Raw genomic sequence first — 20,545 nt, forward strand, 5'->3', positions numbered from 1 at the left:
TGAGGTGATATCCCATTGTGGTTTAATTTGCATTTCCCTGATGATTAATGATGTTGAGCATTTACTCAGCCACCTGTATGTCTTCTTTTGAGAAATGTCTATTCAGGTCCTTTGTCCATTTTTCAATCAGATTCTTTGATTTCTTGCTATTGAGTTTTTTATGTCCCTTATGTATTTTGGATATTCCCTTCATTAGACACATGGTTCACAAATATTTTTCCCATTCCAAAGGTTGTCTGTTTACTCTTTCGATTGTTTCCTTTGCTGTGCAGAGCTTTTAGTTTAATGAAATCTCATTTATTTTTGCTTTTGTTGTCTATGCTTTTGTGATCATGTCCAAACAATCACTAACCAGATCAATGTTAAGAAGCTTTTCCCTATGTTTTCTTCTTGTAGTTTACAGTTTCAAATCTTACTTTTAAGTCTTTTCTTCATTCATTTCTGTACACAGTATGACATAAGGGGCCATTTTTCATTCTTCTGCATATGGATGCCTAGGTTTCTCAGCACCATTTATTTTCCCCATTGTGCATTCTTAGTACCTTTGTTAAAGGTCAATTGACTGTAAACACACGGAGTTATTTCTGGACTCTATTATGTTCCATTGGTCGGTGTTTCTGTGTTTATTGCAGTACAATGCTGTTTTGATTACTAAAGCTTTGTAGGATATTTTAAAATCAGGTAATGTGATGCCTCCACCTGTGATCATTTTGCTCAAGACAGCTTTGGCTATTTAGAGACATTTGTGGTTGCACACAAATTTGAGAATTGATTTTTCTATTTCTGTGAAAAATGTCATTGGAATTTTGATGGGATTGCATTGAATCTATAGATCACTTTGGACAGTATGGACATTTTAACAATATTAATTCTTCTGATTCATAAAGACAGGGTATTTTTTCATTTATTTGGGTTTTTCCCCCTTTTTTTCATCAATGCTTTATAGTTTTCAGTGTATAGATCTTTCACCTCCTTGGCTAAATTTATTCTTAATTTTTTTGTTATTGTAAGTAAGATTTTTTTTTCTTGATTTCATTTTCAGGTAGTTTCTTGTTAGCATATAGAAATGCCACATATTTTAATATGTTGATTTTTCATTCTGCAACTTTATTGAATTAATTTATTGCTATTAACAGTTTTTTTTAAGGAGTCTTAAGGGTTTATTTAAGTTATTTTAAGGAGACTTAAGGGTTTACCATAAACAAGATGATGTCATCTGCAAACAGAAATAATTTTACTTCTTCCTTCCAATTTGGATGCTTTTTATTCTATTTCTCACCTAATTGCTCTGGCTAGTACCTGTAGTACTGTACTAAATAGAAGTGCTGAGAGTGAACAACTTTGTCTTGTTCCTAGAGTAAAAGTATTCAGCTTTTCAGCATTGAGTATAATGTTATCTGTGGGCTGATCGTATATAGCCTTTATTACGTTGAGACCTTTATTACTTCATGTATTAGTCAGGGTTCTCTAGAGAAATAGAACCAACAGGACGGACTGATGGATGGATAGATGATAATTAATATCTAGATACAGATTTAGATAGATATATAAGAGGAGATTTAATGGGAATTGGTTCATGCAATCATGGAAGTTTAAAGTCCCACAGTATGTTATCTGCCAAGCTAGAGAACCAGGAAAACTGGTGGTGTAATTCAGTCCCAGCCCAATGGCCTGAGAACCAGGAGAGCCAATGAAGTAACTTTCAGTCTGAACCTAATGGCTTGAGAAACTGGGGAGTCACCGATGTAAGTCTCAAAATCCAAAGACCCAAGAATCTGGAGTTCTGTTGTCTGCAAGCAAGAGAAGACAGACTTTCCAGCTCCAGAAGAGAGAGTGAATTCACCCTTCCTCCATCTTTTTCTTCTATTTAAGACCTCAACAGATTGGATGATACCTATTTACTAATTCAAATGCTAATCTCTTCCAGAAACACCCTCACAGACATACCCTGAAATGTTTTATCATCTTTCTGGGTAGCCCATAATTCAGACAAGTTGACACTTAACCCTCATACTTCTATATTTAATTTGTTGCATTTTGATAATGAAACAGTGTTAAATTCTGTCAAATGCTTTTTCTGCATTTACATGATGATGATATTATTTTTACCCTTCATTCTGTTAATGTGATGTATATTTATTGAATTGCTTATTTTAAAATTAATAGATAATATTGGTAAATATTTGAGGGTATATATATTTTGACACATGTATACAATATGGAATCATTCACTTGAATTATTTGTCATGCATTTAATAAACTTCCATTTCTTTAGAGTTGGTTACTAGTCCTTTATTTACTCCTTTGACAGTGTCAGATTTCCCTGATTATTTGTGATCCTTGTGGCCATGCATTGATGTCTACACATTTGAAGGAGGCATCAATTCCTGTTTTTATACCTGGGCTTCCACAGTAAAAACCCTTTACCAATCACCAGTCCATAAGAATGATGATAAACACTGGGAAGCACAAGACAGAAAAGGGATGGATGAGGGTAAGGGTGGAAAAAAACTGCTTATTAGGTTCTATGCTCACGACCTGGATAATGGATTCATTCATACTCCCAACCACAGCATCATGCAATATACCTGTGTAACAAACCTGCACATGTACCCACGGATTCTAAAATAAAAATTGAAAAGAAAAAGATTAAATTTTGATGCAAAAAATAATATTTTCTTTCTCCATTCATAGAAGTTTCATGTATATATACATAAAGGGCTTATATAAATTTTGTGAGGTTTATTTTAGGCACCTCATATTTTCATTGACATTTTAAGTGCTGTCTTTTTTTGTTATAATGTCTTTTCTAACTTCTAATTGCTATTACATAAACATAAAATTCATGTTTGTGTATTAGTTCAGTACCAAGCAAACTTGCTAACTCTTAACAATTCATACAGTTTACGTGTAATTTGAGTGGAAAACTTTCTACAAAGGCAATCATATTATTTGTAAATAATGAGAGTTTTGAACCTTCCTTTCCAATCCATCTATCTTTTATATCTTTTTCTTTTTTTGCTCTTGTCTGGTACCTCCTGTAAAAAAAAATTGAATAGGAATGGTAAAATGTTTCTGACCTCAAAAGGAATGCATTAGGTTGTCATAAGTGTGATATTTGTGTAGGTTTTTGTGGGTGCTTTTTATCACATTAACAAATCTATTCTGAATTTGCTAGTTTTCAAATCATTAATTAATATTGACTTAAAAGGAATGACTTTTGAATATGTTTGTTGAATATTGCATTAACTGTATAATGTTATCCTTTCATCTGAAGATTATGGGTTAATCAACTTCCTAATTTTAGCCAATGTATATTTCTGAGCCAACCTTGCATTCCTAGGGTAAAAAGAAATTGGATAAAATTTGTATTTTTAATATATTGCGGCATTCAATTTGTTAATATTTTGTTTAGATTTTTTACATCTAACTTTATGTTTGACACTGGTTTATATTTCTCTGACATATTTTCTTTGCATGGCTTTGATATCAGGTTCTACTAGTTGGAGAATATTCTCTTTCTCTATTCTATAAGAATGTGTAGAAAGGTGGGATTATTTGTTTTTTTAAATTAGTAAGTCAACATCTTCAAAGCATTTAAAGAAGACTCAAGATCTCATAATATTTTAAATGTCCAGAATACAATTTAGACTTACTCAGCGTATGAAGAACCAGGATAGTCTCAACTTGGATGAGGAAACATTAATGGATTCTAAGGCCAAGATGACACAGATATTAAAATTACCTGGCAAAGATTTTAAAGCAGTGATTATAAAAAGTTCCAAAACAATAAGGAAATAATGTATTTGAAAAAATATGTAGTTATGTATAAGTGAGATGAAATATATATTGACTACATAGATACATAACACTTATGTAGTGAAATGAATGACAACAATGATAAAGGAGATGGGATGGAGGAATTAGGATTATTCTGTTATTACAAGGTAGCTGCACTACCTATGAAAAAGTACAGTAGTATTTGAAAGTGGACTTGTATTATTAGTAAATGTATATTGTAGACACTAGGGCAACCACTAAAACGTTATCTATATGTTACACAACTTTATATATTATATATATAAAGGATAGAGAATGTAATCATATAAAATACTCAGCAAAACCACAAAAGGAAGAAAAAGAGTGAAAGAGAAAAATAGGAACAAACAGGGGGCAAGAAATAGAAAACAGAAAACAAATTCAAAAGCTAGCAGAAGATAAGAAATAACTAAAATCAGAGCAGAACAGAAGGAGACAGAGACACAAAAAACCCTTCAAAAAAATCCATAAATCCAAGAGGTGGTTTTTTGAAAAGATCAACTAAATAGATAGACCACTGGTCAGACTATTGATAATAAAGAAGAGAGAGAAGAATCAAATAGATGCAAAATAAACCTTTATGTATTAGATCAAAAATAAGATAAAATTTTTTATTCTACTTTCACTTACTCTGTCTCTGATGCTTTTCTTTATGTAGATCCAAATTTCTAACCTATATTATTTTCCTTTTCTCTGAATCACTTCTTTTAACACTTCTTGCAAGGCTGGTCTGCTGACAACAAATTCCCTCAGTTTTGTCTGTCTGAGAAAGTCTTTATTTCTCTTTCATTTTTGAAGGATCATTGTGCAGCATACAGAGTTCTAGGCTAGTGAGTTTTTCTCTCAACACTAAATACTCCACTCTTCTTGCTTGATTGGTTTGAGAAGTAGATATAATTATTTTCTCCTTAATAGGCAAGGTTTTTCCCCTCTAGTCTTTTTCAATAATTTTCTTTATCTTTGATTTTCTGCAGTTTGAAACTCATATACCTATATGTGGATTTTTAGTATTTACCCACTTTGATGTTCCCTGAACTTCCTGGCTCTATGATTTGGCGCCTGACATTAATTTGAAAAAATTATCAGTCATTATTGCTTCAAACATTTGTTTCTTTCTTTCTTCTCTTTCTGGTACTCCCTTTATGTGTAAGTTATACCTCTGTAGATGTCTAATATTTCTTGGATATTTGTTACAGTTTTTCTTTCCAGTCTCCTTTTTTTCTTTGCTTTTCTGTTTGGGAAGTTTCTATTGACATTTCCTCAAGCTCAGAAATTATTTTCTCAGATAAGCCCATCAAAGGCATCTTCATTTCTTTTACAGTGATCTCTAGCATCTCTTCTCTCTTAGAATTTTCATCACTCTGCTTACATTGCCCATTTGTTCTCACATGCTGTCTATTTGATCCAGTAGAGAACCCTTAGTATATTAGTCAGGGTTGTTTTAAATTCCCATTCTGATAACTGTAACAACGATGCCATATCTGACTCTGGTTCTGATGCCTGAAATGTCTTTTCAAACTGTGTTTTTGGCCTTGTAGTATGCCTTGTAATTTTTTCTTGGCTGCTGGATATGATTTACTAGGTAAAAAGAACTGTGGTAAATAGCCCTTTAGTAATATGGTGGTAAGGTTGTGGGGCAGGGAAGGGCACAGAAGGTATTCCATAGTCCTAAGATTAGGTTTTCAGTGTTGTAGTCAGCCTGCATCTGAACTGCAAATTTCATAAGTGCTTCTCAGTTCCCCACCTCCACTCCTTCAGTGGAACAGGACTGACTGTGTGGACTGACATCAGGTACTTCCCTTCTCTCAAGTTGATTAGGCTCTGATGAAACTCCAATAGGTTATGCTCTGGAAAATAGTTTCACCTGATGAAAGGCCTTGCTAAGAAGAATAGGATGCTCTGGCATACTCCCAAATGGTTTGATTTCCTCTCCTACTGTTGGAAACATGAAAGGATTTTCCTTAAATATTCACTTGAGAATACAGCCAAGCTCCAGAAGAGAAAACTCACAAAGGTGTGGAGGCTCCCTTATGACTGGGTCTCCTGGAGCTTTTAACTCTCAGACCTGTCCACTCTGGGCCTCCAGGAATTAGCGAATTGCAACTTCAGGTTTTCTTGCCCTGATACTAGCTCTCATGGAGGTTTCTGCTCATAGGCTTCTGCTGCAATAACTTGTGATTCTCTGTATGCACCTGTCTTTTCCCCCAAACCACGGAACAGTGGTTTGCCCTCTGACCTCACTTCTCTGACAGATAAGAAGAGTTGTTGATTTTTTCAGTTTTTCCCTTGTTAGGAAAGAGTGACATTTTCCAAACTCCTTATATCTGGGACCAGATAAGTACAGATGGAATTTTAAAAATGTATGTAGATGTAATATACAAGAAACTACAACATAAAGAGGATGGGTAATGGGAACTATAAGGCAAATGTCAATAGGATTCACCTGTAACTGTGTTATTATATTTTTCGTGGCAAGGTTAACTTCTGGTATTTTTAATTGTTATAGGATTATTCAAGTTTTCATTTTCTTTTTTATTTAATTTAAAACTGCATTTAAAAAAGAATAATCATTTCATTGAAGTTTTTGTATTTACTGGAATAAAGTCGTTCAACACAGAATTTAGCAGAAACTAGCAATGTGAAAGTTGGTTTAGGCACAGGCTGACCTCTCAGGATTTCTGCTTTCATGCCTTTCATGACAGCTCAGCATATCATAAAAAGGCATATTTATTGTATTTTCCCAGCGTTTAGTGTGTCAACTGGTAGAGTTGGCCATGGCATATAGCCTGCCATGCAGAAACAGAGTGTACAGTTGTTCTTTCTTAGATTAGGACATAAGTCTTCAAAGCCTGAGAAACACTTTACTCTGTACTAATGTATTACTCAACTAGACTAATGGTAGAAGTCCAAGCCTTGGTGTTATTCATAGTATGGCTTTCTCTGTAATATAATGAACCCTGGAAAGGGAATGAGAATACTTGGCTTCTTGCTCAGGTCACCTGTTTTGTTTATTGCTGAGCCATGTTAAGGCAATACTATACTCTGATCCTATACTTTTCCATCTGTGACTTGGGATGTTAATTTTTTTGTGTGTGTATATTGCAAATACAGTAAGACTATTGTGAGGATCAAAATTTATCCACTTAAGTGAATGAGGTTTTTGTCACTTTATACAAGGTATTATGTTTCTGTGTGGCACTACACTAAATGGGATGTATACAAGTCATATTTTCAATTCCAACCCTCCCCTCACAGCCTGCCAACTCTTGCCCAAGCAATCCTGATTTACAGCCAGTCTGAAAAACCCTTGTGCCATAGTATACAATCTCCATAACATTATGAAGAAGTGAAAATATACAAATTTTGAAATGATAAGTAAAAGAGCGCTATAGGAATTTTGTGCTTATAAAAGATATTAATCAAGGAGAATCCACAATTGTCCTTTCAACCACTAAGAACAACAGTCTTATATTTTAGGGTTCTTTCAAGCATTTGAAGCCCTTTTCTTTGATTTCCAGAACAATATTTTGGGGCTGGTGGCACAGGTGAGACAGGCCCCCCACTTTGCAGATGAAAAAAGAGCTTGGAGATGCTCAACTACATCTTCTAGCTTCCTTTCCTAATTTCTTTCCTGTAAAGTTGAGCTTTTTTCATCTTGTATTGCAACTGCTCATTTTCTTCTCTGTTACCCCACTGAACTGAAAGTTCCTTAAGGACAAGATTAATGTTTTATTGTTCTTTGGAGCCACAGTGCCTAGTACAATGTCTGAAAACAATTTAATTTTGTCGTTGAATGAATAGGTCTCTATTTAGTGCATATAAAAATGAGGTGAAGAGAGGCTAAGTGACTGACCCAGATCAGAAAGCACCTTTTCAAAAGGACTAGGCCTAAAATTGAGGCCACCTGACTCCTAATCATAAGGTCTTTTCTTTATATCATACTGTTTCCTTAAAGAAGTGGACTTGGAGTGGCTATCTAAAACCAGAATGAACCCTGATCAGACAGAGATGAGTAAAGCTTGGAGAAACATCCAGAAGAAGTACTAGAATAATCAGGCAAACAAGATTCCTAGCAGATGAGCTTTGATAGGGTGAAGGAATAGACTACACAATAGAAGATAAGGCAGAGATGGCATGAGCCAGTGCCACTGTAAGGATCAATTATATACATGCAAATGATGAGAGGGACTCAAATGAAGGACAAAGACAACCAGGCATCAGAGAAGGTGATGAAATTGGAGGGCAGCCTGGGGAAAAGTACATCACTGTTACCGAAATGGAAAGGGAGGACCAGATCCAGATGGCAATGGTTTTAGAAGTAGGGAATGTGAAGTGTATGTGTATGTGTGTATGTGTTTTATGATTTGTTATTGACATTTTGGGGAAAAGTTGAAAATAAAACCCAACTCTCATCCTCTATCCATCCTCGTATGATTAAAGTCTGGAGAATGTTTAATATTTTCTTTTAGAATTACTTGTTGATTACTTTTTTTCATTTTTGTGAGCTGTTGAGTGTGAAGGATGAGTATTACACACCATACTTTCCCCCAAGGAATGAGTAACTACTTAATTTTTATCCCAAACGACTTGGTAAAATAAAAGCTTCAGTTTCCGCACTTATGACTAGAGATCTAAAGGAATTTCCTAATTTTTATGCTCAAATAAATAAGAAAACAGTTCATTTAAATACAGAAGATAATATTAAAGGATTCAGTGAATATTATAGACCTAAATTTCACAAAGTGGTAAATGACTTGAGTCTCACCTTAATCAGTATTCTGTTCTAAGTGAGAAGATAAAAGTTCCTAGATTTTTTTGTTTACATAAAAGAGTTTACTTCCAACTGTTCTTCATATTCAGATGATCTTAAATGTTCTTTTGGGAAGCTGGCACACAGAAATGAGAGTCCACAGGTGACATCATGAACTTCTCTTTCTGGAACTGGTACCAGATGGAATACACATGATTACTGTAGCCAAACAGAATTTAGTCAAATTAATAGCACTTTTAACCTCTTCACTCTCTCCAGTCAGATGGTCCTGAAGCCAATGAAGGGGCTGGGCCCTCTTAAATTTGATAGATTTCTGTAAACCTTGTATCTAAAATTGACCCTTTAGCCAGCTGGAATACAGGACTGACTCAATGCCTTTTGGGACAACTCATGGAGTGGCTAAGAAATAAGGACTAGTAGAACTGTGTCTGAATGTACACGGTGAAACATCTCTCTACAAAACCAAGGGCACTGAACAGAGAATTGCCAATTTGCTAGTCCTTAAAGATTTGCTGATATTTCTCAGGGGACAATTACCAAAAATGAAAAGTAAAAGTGTACTTACAAAGCTAAGTCAAGGCTCACACTGGCATACTTAAAGAGATCTACAGCATATTTAAAGGAATTTTGAATACCTTACTACTATAGTCTGAATGTTTGTTCCCTCCAAAAGTAATGTTGAAACTTAATTGCCATTGTACCAATATTTAGAGGTGAGACTGTTAAGAGGTGATTAGGCCAGGGGGGCTCTGCCCTCATGAAGGGATTAATGTCATTATCTTGAGAGTGGGTTCATTATCGAAAGTTGAATTTGGCCCCCTACTCACTCTTTCTCTCTTGCCCTATCTTGGCTCTTCTGCCACACGAGGAATAGCATTGCTTCCTGCTTCTGGAGGATGTAAGGTGCCATCTTATAAGTGGAAACTGGACCCTTACCAGATATCAAACCTTCTGGTGCCTTGATCTTGGACTTCCCAGCTTCCAAAATGCTAAGAAATTAATTTCTGTTCTTTATAAATTACCCAGTCTGTGGTAGTCTGTGGTATTCTGTTATAGTAGTATAGAACTGACTAAGCACTTACAAAATCCACCCTTTCCACCTGCCACACTCATACTTCTATCCCTTACATATTTTGGAGTTATGTCAACCATGGAGGAAATTAACAAACAAATTATTTAAAGTGTAGTTTCTATTCCCCCTCTCCCTCTCCCACTTGTTTGCCCCTGTTATAACAGATTTACTGTGATGCTAATCAGGCTTAAATTTCAGGGCACTTCCTTGCCCAGATGTATGATCATGTTTTTGTATAATTTAAAAAGATATTTTAATTGTGACTGGCAAAAACTACTGTCTCTCCTGCCTGTCTTCCCCTTGTAGCAGGCATTGGAAGGGTGGTGGCCTTGATAATCTGGCTAAGGAGAAGTTGAGTTGAGGAGACATTTAACTTGGGTTAGTAGCTTGCAGACAACTCTGTATATGGTTAAATTATTGGTAGCTGTTCTGCTGGATGAATGGATTCCAGGAATATCACTACCTCCCACTTCTCTTACTTACCCAGTGTCATGAGAGGAAGGTATGGAGCAAAACGCTGTGTCACTAGATAAGCATGTTCTATGCAGCCTAGCACCAGAAGCATAAATACATTAAAGATAAAACATGATTTGAAACATATGAAATCTGATGTTCTGACCATCAGACATGTAAAAGCATAAGCAGTAAGATTCCAGTTTCATGGACCCCAAGTCAAAGTACAACTTCTTGTCTGTTAAGAATATATTTGATAATTCAGAGTATACAATTACAAACTCATCATAATTTTTCCCATATAACTCCTATATAAAATGGACAAAAGTTATTCTATAAATAAGCAAATTATAACAAAAACATTTTCAAAGCATACCAAGATTAACTCATTAAGATGAGATGATAAATTTGAAAAAGAATAAACAAGACTTTTGGTTTGTCTAACAATCTAGCTAATGAAGAATAAATCACATGAACATATTCCAAAAATATTTAAATATCTTGCTGATTTGAAATAAAATACTAGTGGTAATGAAGATCATTTCAATAAGGATTTTGATGATAAACTGGTTGATGAGTTGTCGATTTCCACAAAGACCAATGGAACAGAATAGAGAACCAACAATAAACTCACACAACTACAGCCATTTGATCTTCAACAACATCAACAAAAATAAGCAATGGGGAAAGAGGTCCCTATTCAGTAAATAGTGTCGGATATAAAAAAACAAAAAATAAATAAAACTGGACCCCTATCTTTCATTATATATAAAAATTAACCCCAAATGAATAAAATATTAAATTTAAGACCTCAAGCTATAAGAATACTGGAAGAAAAACCTAGAAAACACCATTCTAGACACAGGACTTCGGAAATAATTTATGACTAAGTCCTCAAAAGCAAATGTAACAAAAACAAAAATTGATAAGTGGGACCTAATTAAACTAAAGAGCTCCTGCACAGTAAAAGACACTATCAACAGAGTAAACAGACAACTTACTGAATAGGAAAAAATATGTGCAAGGTATGTACCCAACCAAGGTCTAATATCCAGAATCTATAAGGAACCTAAACAAATAAACAAATAATCCCATTTAAAAATATGCAAAAGACATAAACAGACAAGCATTCAACAAACATGAAAGGATGTTCAACATCAATAATCATTAGAGAAATGCAAATTGAAGCCACAATGAGACACCATCTCACACCAGTCAAAATGGCTATTATTAACAAGTTAAAAAAAAAAAAAAGCTGGCAAGGCTGTGGGAAAAAGGAAATGTTTATACACTTTTGCTGGAAATGTAAATTAGTTCAGCCAATGTAGACAGCAGTTTGGAGATTTCTCAAAGAACTTAGAACTACCATTCCACCTAGTCATCCTACTACTGAGCATATATCCAAAAGAAAATAAATAATTCTACCAAAAGGCATATGGACTTACATGTTCATTGCAACACTATTCACAATAGCAAAGACATGCAATCAACCTAGGTGCCCATCAATGGTAGACTGGATAAAGAAGATGTGGTCTATATATGCCACAGAATACCATGCAGTCATTAAAAAAAAAAAATCATGTCCTTTGCAGCAACATGAATGCAGCTAGCGGCCATTATCCTAAGCAAATCAGTGCCAGAACAAAAAACCAACTAGCACATATTCTCGCTTATAAGTGGGAAATAAACAATGGGTATTCATGGACATAAGAGAGCAACAATAGACACTGGGGATTACTAGAGGTGAGGAGAGGGGACAAGGGTTAAAAAATAGCTATTGGGTACTATGCTTAGTACCTGGGTGATGGAATCAATTGCACTCCAAACCTCAGCATCACCCAATATCCACAGGTAAGAAACTTGCACATGTACCCCATGAATCTAATATAAAAGTTGAAATTATTTTTTTTTAAAAAGAGAGTTGTCAATTCCATGACTATTTAAAATGTATCACTGTATAAGAAAAATTAAAATGCCCTAATATAATAATCCTAAAAACCTGCCTGACATTACAAATGATGAGTTTTAAAGCTGAAAGAAGCTTTTGCAAACTATCAGTAATTTTTTTAAAAGTCTGATCAATAATTTCAGAGAAAAAAATTATATTTTAATTCACTCTATACAAAACGAAATTACAAATTGTTGATAAATAATAAGAAATGTGTGCAAAAAATGCAGAAGTATTAAAAAGGTATATCAAGGAGTTAATATAATATAAATATATTTGTATGGATTTTGTGATATCTATGGTAATTATAAGCTTTTTACATTGTGATTTGTTATTCTTATTATAAATATTCATTTTTATAACTGTTTTATAATTTTTTATTCCTTTTATTTAAAACCTGAATCCTGTGTTTAAATCAATGTTACCCAAGTACTCATGAACAAAATCATTAAGTATTGAATTTTTAAGATTCAGATCTGTCTTTAAAGCCGAATTTAAGAAAAATAGTAGGACAGTCACATCAGCTTCCTCTCAGCTAAATTAGAAAGGTCAGATCACAGCCAACGTTCTAAATAATTGGCTTCTCCATTTCTCTATGACTTGTTGACTTCTTTGAGGAAATCAGTTGATCTGTTGATACAACTAATATTTACCAACAGAAAAACTATCTAAGAACAGTTATGTCCAAGGAGCTTGCAAATCTATCCCACCAGGAAAGGAAAACATGACTTCTGAAATACAGTAAGTAAGAGAGAGGTATATAGAGAGACATAGAGTTTTCCAGGGATTCTAAAGAGGGTAAGATGATTGCCAAGAAAAGTGATTAGGAGAACTTGAAGAGGAGACAGTGTGACTATATTCATTTCCCCATTTCATTACAGAAGTGATTTAAGAGGCATATAAGAGAGATACAAGAGAGAATACACTAAATGTTGAAGCAAATGAAAAGACAAAAACGAGGACAATATAATAAAGGGCCAGAACATGGGGCTAAAAGTACAGTCCATGATGCCTTGTCCACTTATTCCAAGAGGACCTCAAAGGTGGCTCTTGGTGTAGGGATGAGGAGAAAATTTATTCAAAATGAGCCTTGAAGTGAAGGGTTGGGGTCTGAGTTTACAATTAAAATGAAATGATGGCAAACCTGGGAAGTAGGGTGTTTGCAATGTTTTCCCACATTAGCCAGAACAGAGACACTCTTTCTGCCGCAGACATTAAGCACTGGGGAATGTGGTTATTCTAACAGGCATCTTACTCTGATTAGGCCTTGGCAGTTGCGCTGTACCATAAGTTATATCCTTTACAGTTCAAAGCAACAAAACCCTTAATGCATGTGATGTCCACATAGCTTCCATAGTTCAGATCCTAAAATAGAAAAATAACACCAGCTAATTCAACACTGCATAAATCCCAAGGTTATTAAGATGGCATCCAAAGGAATCCACATAGCCTTCTGTTGCTCTTTCAGAACCATCTCTATAATTGTTTTTATATTTCACTGATGTATTTGCTTTTTGAATTAGAAGACATGAAGGACTTAAAGAGAAAATTATAATTTCAGTAAAATTTTATGCTCATATCATGGCTATAAATGATCATAATCACGTTATTTTGATAATACATCTGCATCTCCTAAAAGAGGATGCTACAAATAAGTAATACATCCTCTGCAGTTTTTTTTTTTTTTTTTTTTGACATTTCACATATAGAAAAACCATGAACAACTTTCCCCTTTGTATGGAGAGGCATTCCAAAACTGGCAAAGACATATTTTTATTTAAATAAATCAGTCTCACAACTGTAATTCTAACTTGAAATTGGCAAACTTTCTTTCATTTCTTATACATAAAAACCTTAAATTTTAACTGTAATAAAGTGTGAATCCTTTTATAGCCTGGATTTTTTAAAAGGTTTCACCCAATGGGGTAATGAAAAGGGGATGTTAATATGCTAACTTTCTTGAAAATATTTAAACATTTTCATACAATACTAGAAAACTTACCTTCTTCCACAGTTAGCCTAATAGAACAAATCATATGAAAGTTTCATAGCGGTTCTTTTATTTCTAAAATAATCATGTTCAGGTCTTACCATGGAGTAGCAAAGTTTTCGATTCGTTTCCTTTCCTTTGAAGAAATAATGTAGAGCAATCACTTATAAATCCTTCTAATTATAAATAAAATCCAAGATATTGTTTGACAATGAGATGCTTTATTAAACTTGATACATTTACTCTATAAGAATTCTGTGAAAAAAACGGGTTATCAAATTATTTTGGATCTGAATCTCTGCATTATAAAATCTATCCCAAAACTATGTCATCTCACTGTATTCTGTGACTATTAGCACATGGATGACCAAAGGCAACTACTTCCTTTCCTGGAAAAACAAGACAAGTTTCAACTGACTTGCCCATGGTGTGTTACAAGTCCTCCTAGCAAAATATAAAGTCCCAACCCCCCTCTCTATGCAGTGTCATCACCAGGAAGGTAAGCTTTAGGAAGCACCTGCGCCAGCCCTATAACTGTGCTTAGCATGAGGTTCAAACAGGTTCAGCCTTGAGACGGGCATGTTCCTCTCAACCAAACAACTCTATTTGGATTATTCCGAGACTCCTTGGAGGGGTGAAACTTCTGGAAAAAAAGAGTAAGAGAGAAAGAAAGAGAAAAGGTCTGAATAATGACAGGAATACACAAAAGATCAAATTCAGCTGCACCAGTGCTAAGGGGAAGGATGAAGAAATTGGAAAACAAGCAGCTTTACAGAATGCTCTCTGGTATGACAAAAACTGACCAGATTGTCACTCCTTCTGACTTAACACTGTGAAGGCCACCCATTCTCTTACCAGGCCTGGATGTCTCTGCAGTGAGATGTCTGTGGTTGGTAAACAGTTCTGTGGAGTCTTGTTCTACTGATCTTTCTTCTAGGTCTGACTCTGGGATTGTAGTACAACCACCTAATTGAAAAATACAAACAATATTTTATGCAATGTGTAAGAAAATCTGCCTCTCCACACAGCAAGCATAGCTTAGGAACACACTGGTCATAAAGATAATAAATGATGTGACAACAATCTTCACGAGTGCCCCGAAAAGAATGACCTTAAATGTTTCTTTTTGGTGAAAATACTGGGAATGAGTTACTGCCCCTAAAGATATGTTATACTGATTATGACTTGGCAACAGCAGCAACAGTATTGTCTTTAAATTGATCCTTTTTAAAGTCAGAAAGGACAAAACCTATAGCATATGGGATATCTAGAATATAAGGGCCCCGCAGCAGGAATTGCATTTAATACCAGAGCATCAGAAACTATAAAACAAGTAAAGCACGTGAACCATGAGGGAAAGAAGCATTCCTTGAGCAAAGATAAAGATTGCTGGTGTTCTGGGATGGTGGTTGTGGTGGTATTTTTCTGGAATTTGATTCTATTCCTGAATCCCAACACCTTACAGCACAGACACAAACACTTCATAATTCAACAGCAAAGCTATGAACTGCATTGTGGAAGATTTCAATCCAAAGGTGATTCGAGGATGAGCTGGCACTGCTGTGCTTTTGAAGTACTAGGTATAACTCATTTGACTTTATCCACCCAAATCTTGTATGGGAAACTCGCAATCATGCGAGAATTTCCTGACATCTGCAACTTGATTTGACTGGTTTGCCATAATTTCCTGGAAATGTACTAACACACTGTATACTGTACATGCTTTTTTTCCAAAGCCATTCTTCTTGTTAATGAAGTGTGATTTCTTTTTCTGAGGCTTCTCACACACAGAATCCAAAGCCTCAGCACTCAAGTTTGGTTTTATGCATGAGGAGGCTTATGAAGCTCACATCACTCTGAGGAAAGAGAGGGTATCAGCAGCACTGACTTCAAAATCACATCATTCAAATGAGAGGGATAGTGGCAAGATTCCAGGTTTGAAGGAAAACGCACCTTACTATCCACACCTCTGCATCAACTCTGAAACAGAAATCGATGCTGAGGGAAATGAGAGAAAAGCATCTCCATACTCATAAAATAAGAATTAGAGCTAGCCTCAGAGATTCCCTGAATAGGAAACATTAGAATTACCCATCAATGCAATGAACTCGCCCAGCCATATCTGAAAACGGCAAGTGCCTTATCCAGAAGGAGAACCAGACTTATTTTTAATCTCTCCAAAGCCTGTAGATCACAGTAACAAGAATTATCATTATTGAATACTTTCTAAGGGCTAGAAATCTTAACCATATTATCTCATTTAATTCCTACACACTATACCATGAGATAGATATTATTATTCTTTTATAAGAAAACTGAGGTCTCATGATGAGATTCAGTAACTTGCCAATGTCTCAGAGCTCCAGTCTGGCACACAGTGGAGCTGGGACCTTTGGAGAAGCCCAAAAAGTCAGTTCCTTTCTTCTCTTCTTTAAACTCATCCAACTGAGTAAAAATGAAAAGGGTATATGCGGTGGTGGCAGGGCCTGGGGGAGACCTGGAAGACTGATGACAGGGAAGAGCAGAAAGAAGAGATGTGCTCCCTGCTGAACAGAACCCTGAAAAAAAGGCAGAAGGGCCAGGTTTCTCATTCTGGACTCACAAATCAGATTAAGTTACTTCTCCATCCCCGAGACAGAGGAAAGCATGGGGAGGCCAGGAATGCTGCACTCATGCAGCTGCTTTCACCCACAAGACAACTTCAGGAGTGAGGAAGAGGCGTCCCCCAGCCAACAGATGAGAGCGAGTATGACAAGCAGTTAGCACAGCTGCCACATGCTTGGGGAGAGGCAGGTCTCCGCTGATAAATTAGTGTCCTTTCATTCCAGCTGACTCAGTATTTTGACAAAAACAGAAATAAAAGACTTCCTAGTTCTCTATCATGTGGGCTCAAAAAGAAAAGCCAGTTGCTATAGATTATCAACAATGCATGTCATTTCTTCTCTTCTCTTTGCCTTATCTTGTATACAGAGATGGCCAGATGTCCTGCCCTGGTCCTCTTTCCCTCAGGTGCTATACTGGGCAGAATGCATGCACGTCCTCAGACTCCACACCCACTGCAGGGGCTGACCAGCCACTTGCCCTGGGAATGCCACCCGCCTTGCTTTGGATGCCTCTTGTAGCCAATCTGCCCAACTGCACACCCAGAGTGTCTGCCACTTCCAGCTTGGGAAGAACAATGGTGGTGGGCTCTGGCATCCTGACCAGTGAGTGCATCATGGGAAAAGAAAAGAAGCCAAAGCTGAGCAGAGAACTCCCCCACTGCTCCTGCCAACCAGGAATATGCTGGATGATTAGTTCTCTTTTGTAGGCCTCCAAAAAAAAGGGCTGTGTACTGCATAGCTGCACCTGCTCAGCCTCTTCATGGCTCTTGGAGAGAGGCACTCCCACGTGCAGGCAGCACCACTCTGCATGACCTTACATATTCCCTTGGTTGTTGCCCTTTGTCCTCACCCTCCCTTCCCTGAGTTTGTGCTCTCAAACAGCCATCACTTTAATCTTGGCCTCAGGTTCTGTCCTCTAGAGAAAATCACTGATACTGGGAGTAGTTCTATAATAAAAAGTAGGTCTTCACAATGGAATTTTTAACTTAGACTGGCCACCCATCTGTAAGGACTAGAGGCTCCATAGCTGGAGGTGAACGGGATGGTAATAGCCCCTGGTGTGCAATTACTTAAGCTTTTACCTATGCTTAACTAGGATGATGTGCACACAGAGGTCAAGACACTGGGAGATCAAAGGGTTGTGGCATGGACACATGTAATTGTAAGGATTTCAGATGCTGCTTCTGATGACTAGGTATCTTGCAAAAAGAAAATGGCAGCTCATGCAACTAATGGGCAATGGAAGGCAAGTCCACAAAGTCAAAAGGCCTCTTCGGCCTTGCTCATGTAAATGAGATCATCACACCAGCCGAACAGGAATCACCTGAAAGCTTGTCAGAAATACAGACTCTTAGGCCCCATCCCATGTCTACTAAATTAACATCTTCTAGGAAACAACAGATGAGTATATCTGATACTTTTGCTAAGAAAAAAATATATTTGTTAAAAATTTAAGAGTAAGCAAATACAAGAATATAGATAAAATATAAAACTTCCAAACAAACTGAAACCCTCTGAAGTCATCCATGGAAATGAAGCCTGGGTTCCATGGATGCCAGATGAAGAACCCTTGGCTGAGAGTCCATCCCATAAAAGGAGAGGGGGCTGCAGCTGGAGGAAATCATCCAAACACAATGGCAAGTGTGACACAAACAAGCCTGCAGTCAAGCACAAGCAGAAATGCAGGCTTCTAGCCTGGAAATCAGGTCAGTGCCTCTAGGAGGGCAGGGGACTTACAATCCTGTGGATCTACTGTGTGCTGAGCACTCTACCTTGCATTTTTAGTACAGTAACTCACTCCATCCTCCAATAAAGCCATCGTGAAGGGCTCTCTGCCCTCATTTCTCAAGGGTAAACGTATTGATAGTAATGTGTGCTTTCCTTCTACTGCCCTTCCCCCCACCCCTCCTCTTCCTGCAATGTTACCCAGGCATTTTGTGCTTCCTTGCCTCCAGGGAAGTTTGTAATGGGGACCCCATGAATAAAAGTAGCCTGGAAATACTTCTCTTTCCAGCTTTGGTTTTCCATAGTTGGGGTTCCCTGAAAAGGTAGAACTGAGTGTCCTAACTCAGAGAGTGAGAGACAGCTGGTACCTGGGCTGGCTCGGAGGCAGCAGCCCACAGCTCAAGGTAACAAGACATCATCCAGAGATGGAGGCATGGGACACAGGAGGACTGGGCACCAGAAGCCGCAGCCTCGGCCACAGGGAGCCCTGGAGTTGACGACTCCACTGATGGCTCAGGCAATGAGGCTGTGGGTAGCTACCACGTCCTCATTTTCTGAGACCCATATATAAGCCTCCCTGGATGTAGTGGGGTATGGCAAGGGTGGGCAATAATAACTGAGACTGGATCCTCTACTCTCTTGGTATTAAAGAAAATATAAATTTTACATTTCTTGCATCTCTGACTTAGCTATGCAGAGTTGCGCCTGCTAGAAAGTCTCAATTTATTACGTAAAACCAAGAGATTATGTTATTTGCTAAGCCTTATACAAGTTTCTACACCACTGCAACCTGGCTCTCGATATACTACAGTGATGCTTCTCAGAAAAACTTGCTTTTCAAATTTCCAATCTATCTAAACCAATACTTTTGTAAAATGTTATAGAAATGAATAAAAAGAATTACGAGAAAAACTAAATAAGACATCAGCTTTCACCTTTTAGAATTAGGTTCAACAATTGTAAAAGTGCCCTTTCAATTGCTACAAAAGTTTCTCAACACTTTACTGTGAAGGCCAGGTAACAAAAAGTTTGCAGCCAGATGCCAGTCTTTGGGCCATACTTAACTAACTATAAGATATGGTCTAACTTAATTAATGTGATACGTAGAAAATAGTAATACAGCAAATTCCTAATTATGCATGAGCAAATACCAGCAAACTCCTTGTGGCAAATAAATGGGTTTTCACAACTTAACGTTCATCCTTTCTGGTCATACATCTAGTGACCAGGTGTGGCAGCTCTCTCTCTAGTGGTCATGGTGTACAGAACAAACTCTCTCTCCCACCAAGGCAGGATGTCTAGGTTCCCCTCACCACCGGTAGGTGGATTATAATTAAGGGAATCTGGCATCTTAAGTCAGAACTCTAGATGCATTTCCACAATGGAATATTGTTATAAGTAACAGTTTCATTATAGAGCCCTATTACAATTAAGTTATTGCTTTAAAAACTTTTCTGGACTAATCTGGAAACCTAACTTCTATGTCAAAATTATAAAGTATGAAGCATGTATAATGAATTTTGAACAATTGGCATAGAACCATTTGGAACAAAACTGTTCATAAATTGGAGACCACACCAATGATGTTAAAAAGGATGTCTTTGAGGCACTTTATTATGGGGCCTATGACTGAACTGCTAACAATCAAATTATGTATATGGCCAACTGTGTTAATTAAACCTTGCTGTAAAAATTTGACTTTTCCGCGTTGATAACATATTAATTCATATAGCAACCATTATTTAGCCAAAAATCTATTTAAGTAGAAAATCTCACTTAAAATTTTGAACAAACAGAAATTTGCCATGTATTTATAAAGATAACACAACTGTAGGATTTTTAGGAATTTCAAGCTATCCTCTAACCTGTTTGTACATTGAAAAGCAAATTATAAAATGGCTGCACTTCTCAAAAAGTGAAACACAGGCTAGGTGCAGTGGCTCACGCCTGTTATCCCAGCACTTTGGGAGGCCGAGGCGGGTGAATCACATGGTCAGGAGAAGGAGACCATCCTGGCAAACATAGTGAAACTTTGTCTCTACTAAAAGTACAAAAAATTAGCTGGATGTGGTGGCACGTGTCTGTAGTCCCAGCTACTCTGGAGGCTGAGGCAGGAGAATCACTTGAACCTGGGAGGTGGAGGTTGCAGTGAGCCAATATCACA

The 20,545-nt window shown here is 36.7% G+C and overlaps 1 protein-coding gene across 6 annotated transcripts in view; it reads right to left on the bottom strand.

Annotated features, from left to right (window-relative positions):
• Positions 1-20,545, bottom strand: part of BBS9 (Bardet-Biedl syndrome 9) — a 726,661-nt gene that overhangs the window by 253,556 nt on the left and 452,560 nt on the right. For 4 of the 6 annotated variants that reach the window (XR_010344069.1, XM_064380469.1, XM_064380467.1 and 1 more), the window contains one exon: positions 14,909-15,019. Coding sequence is in view for 5 of the 6 variants with exons in the window: in XM_064380469.1 (XP_064236539.1) it covers positions 14,909-15,019 (111 nt within the window). In the remaining variant the exon portion in view is untranslated. Of the gene's footprint in view, positions 1-12,843; positions 14,697-14,908; positions 15,020-20,545 lie in introns of those variants that run through there. The other 2 variants (XM_012461300.2, XM_064380470.1) reach the window with 2 other exon arrangements.

This window comes from Aotus nancymaae, unplaced genomic scaffold (assembly GCF_030222135.1).
Source record: "Aotus nancymaae isolate 86718 unplaced genomic scaffold, 86718_ANA_hifiasm-v0.15.2.pri h1tg000025l, whole genome shotgun sequence".
Classification (NCBI taxonomy): Eukaryota; Metazoa; Chordata; class Mammalia; order Primates; family Aotidae; genus Aotus; species Aotus nancymaae.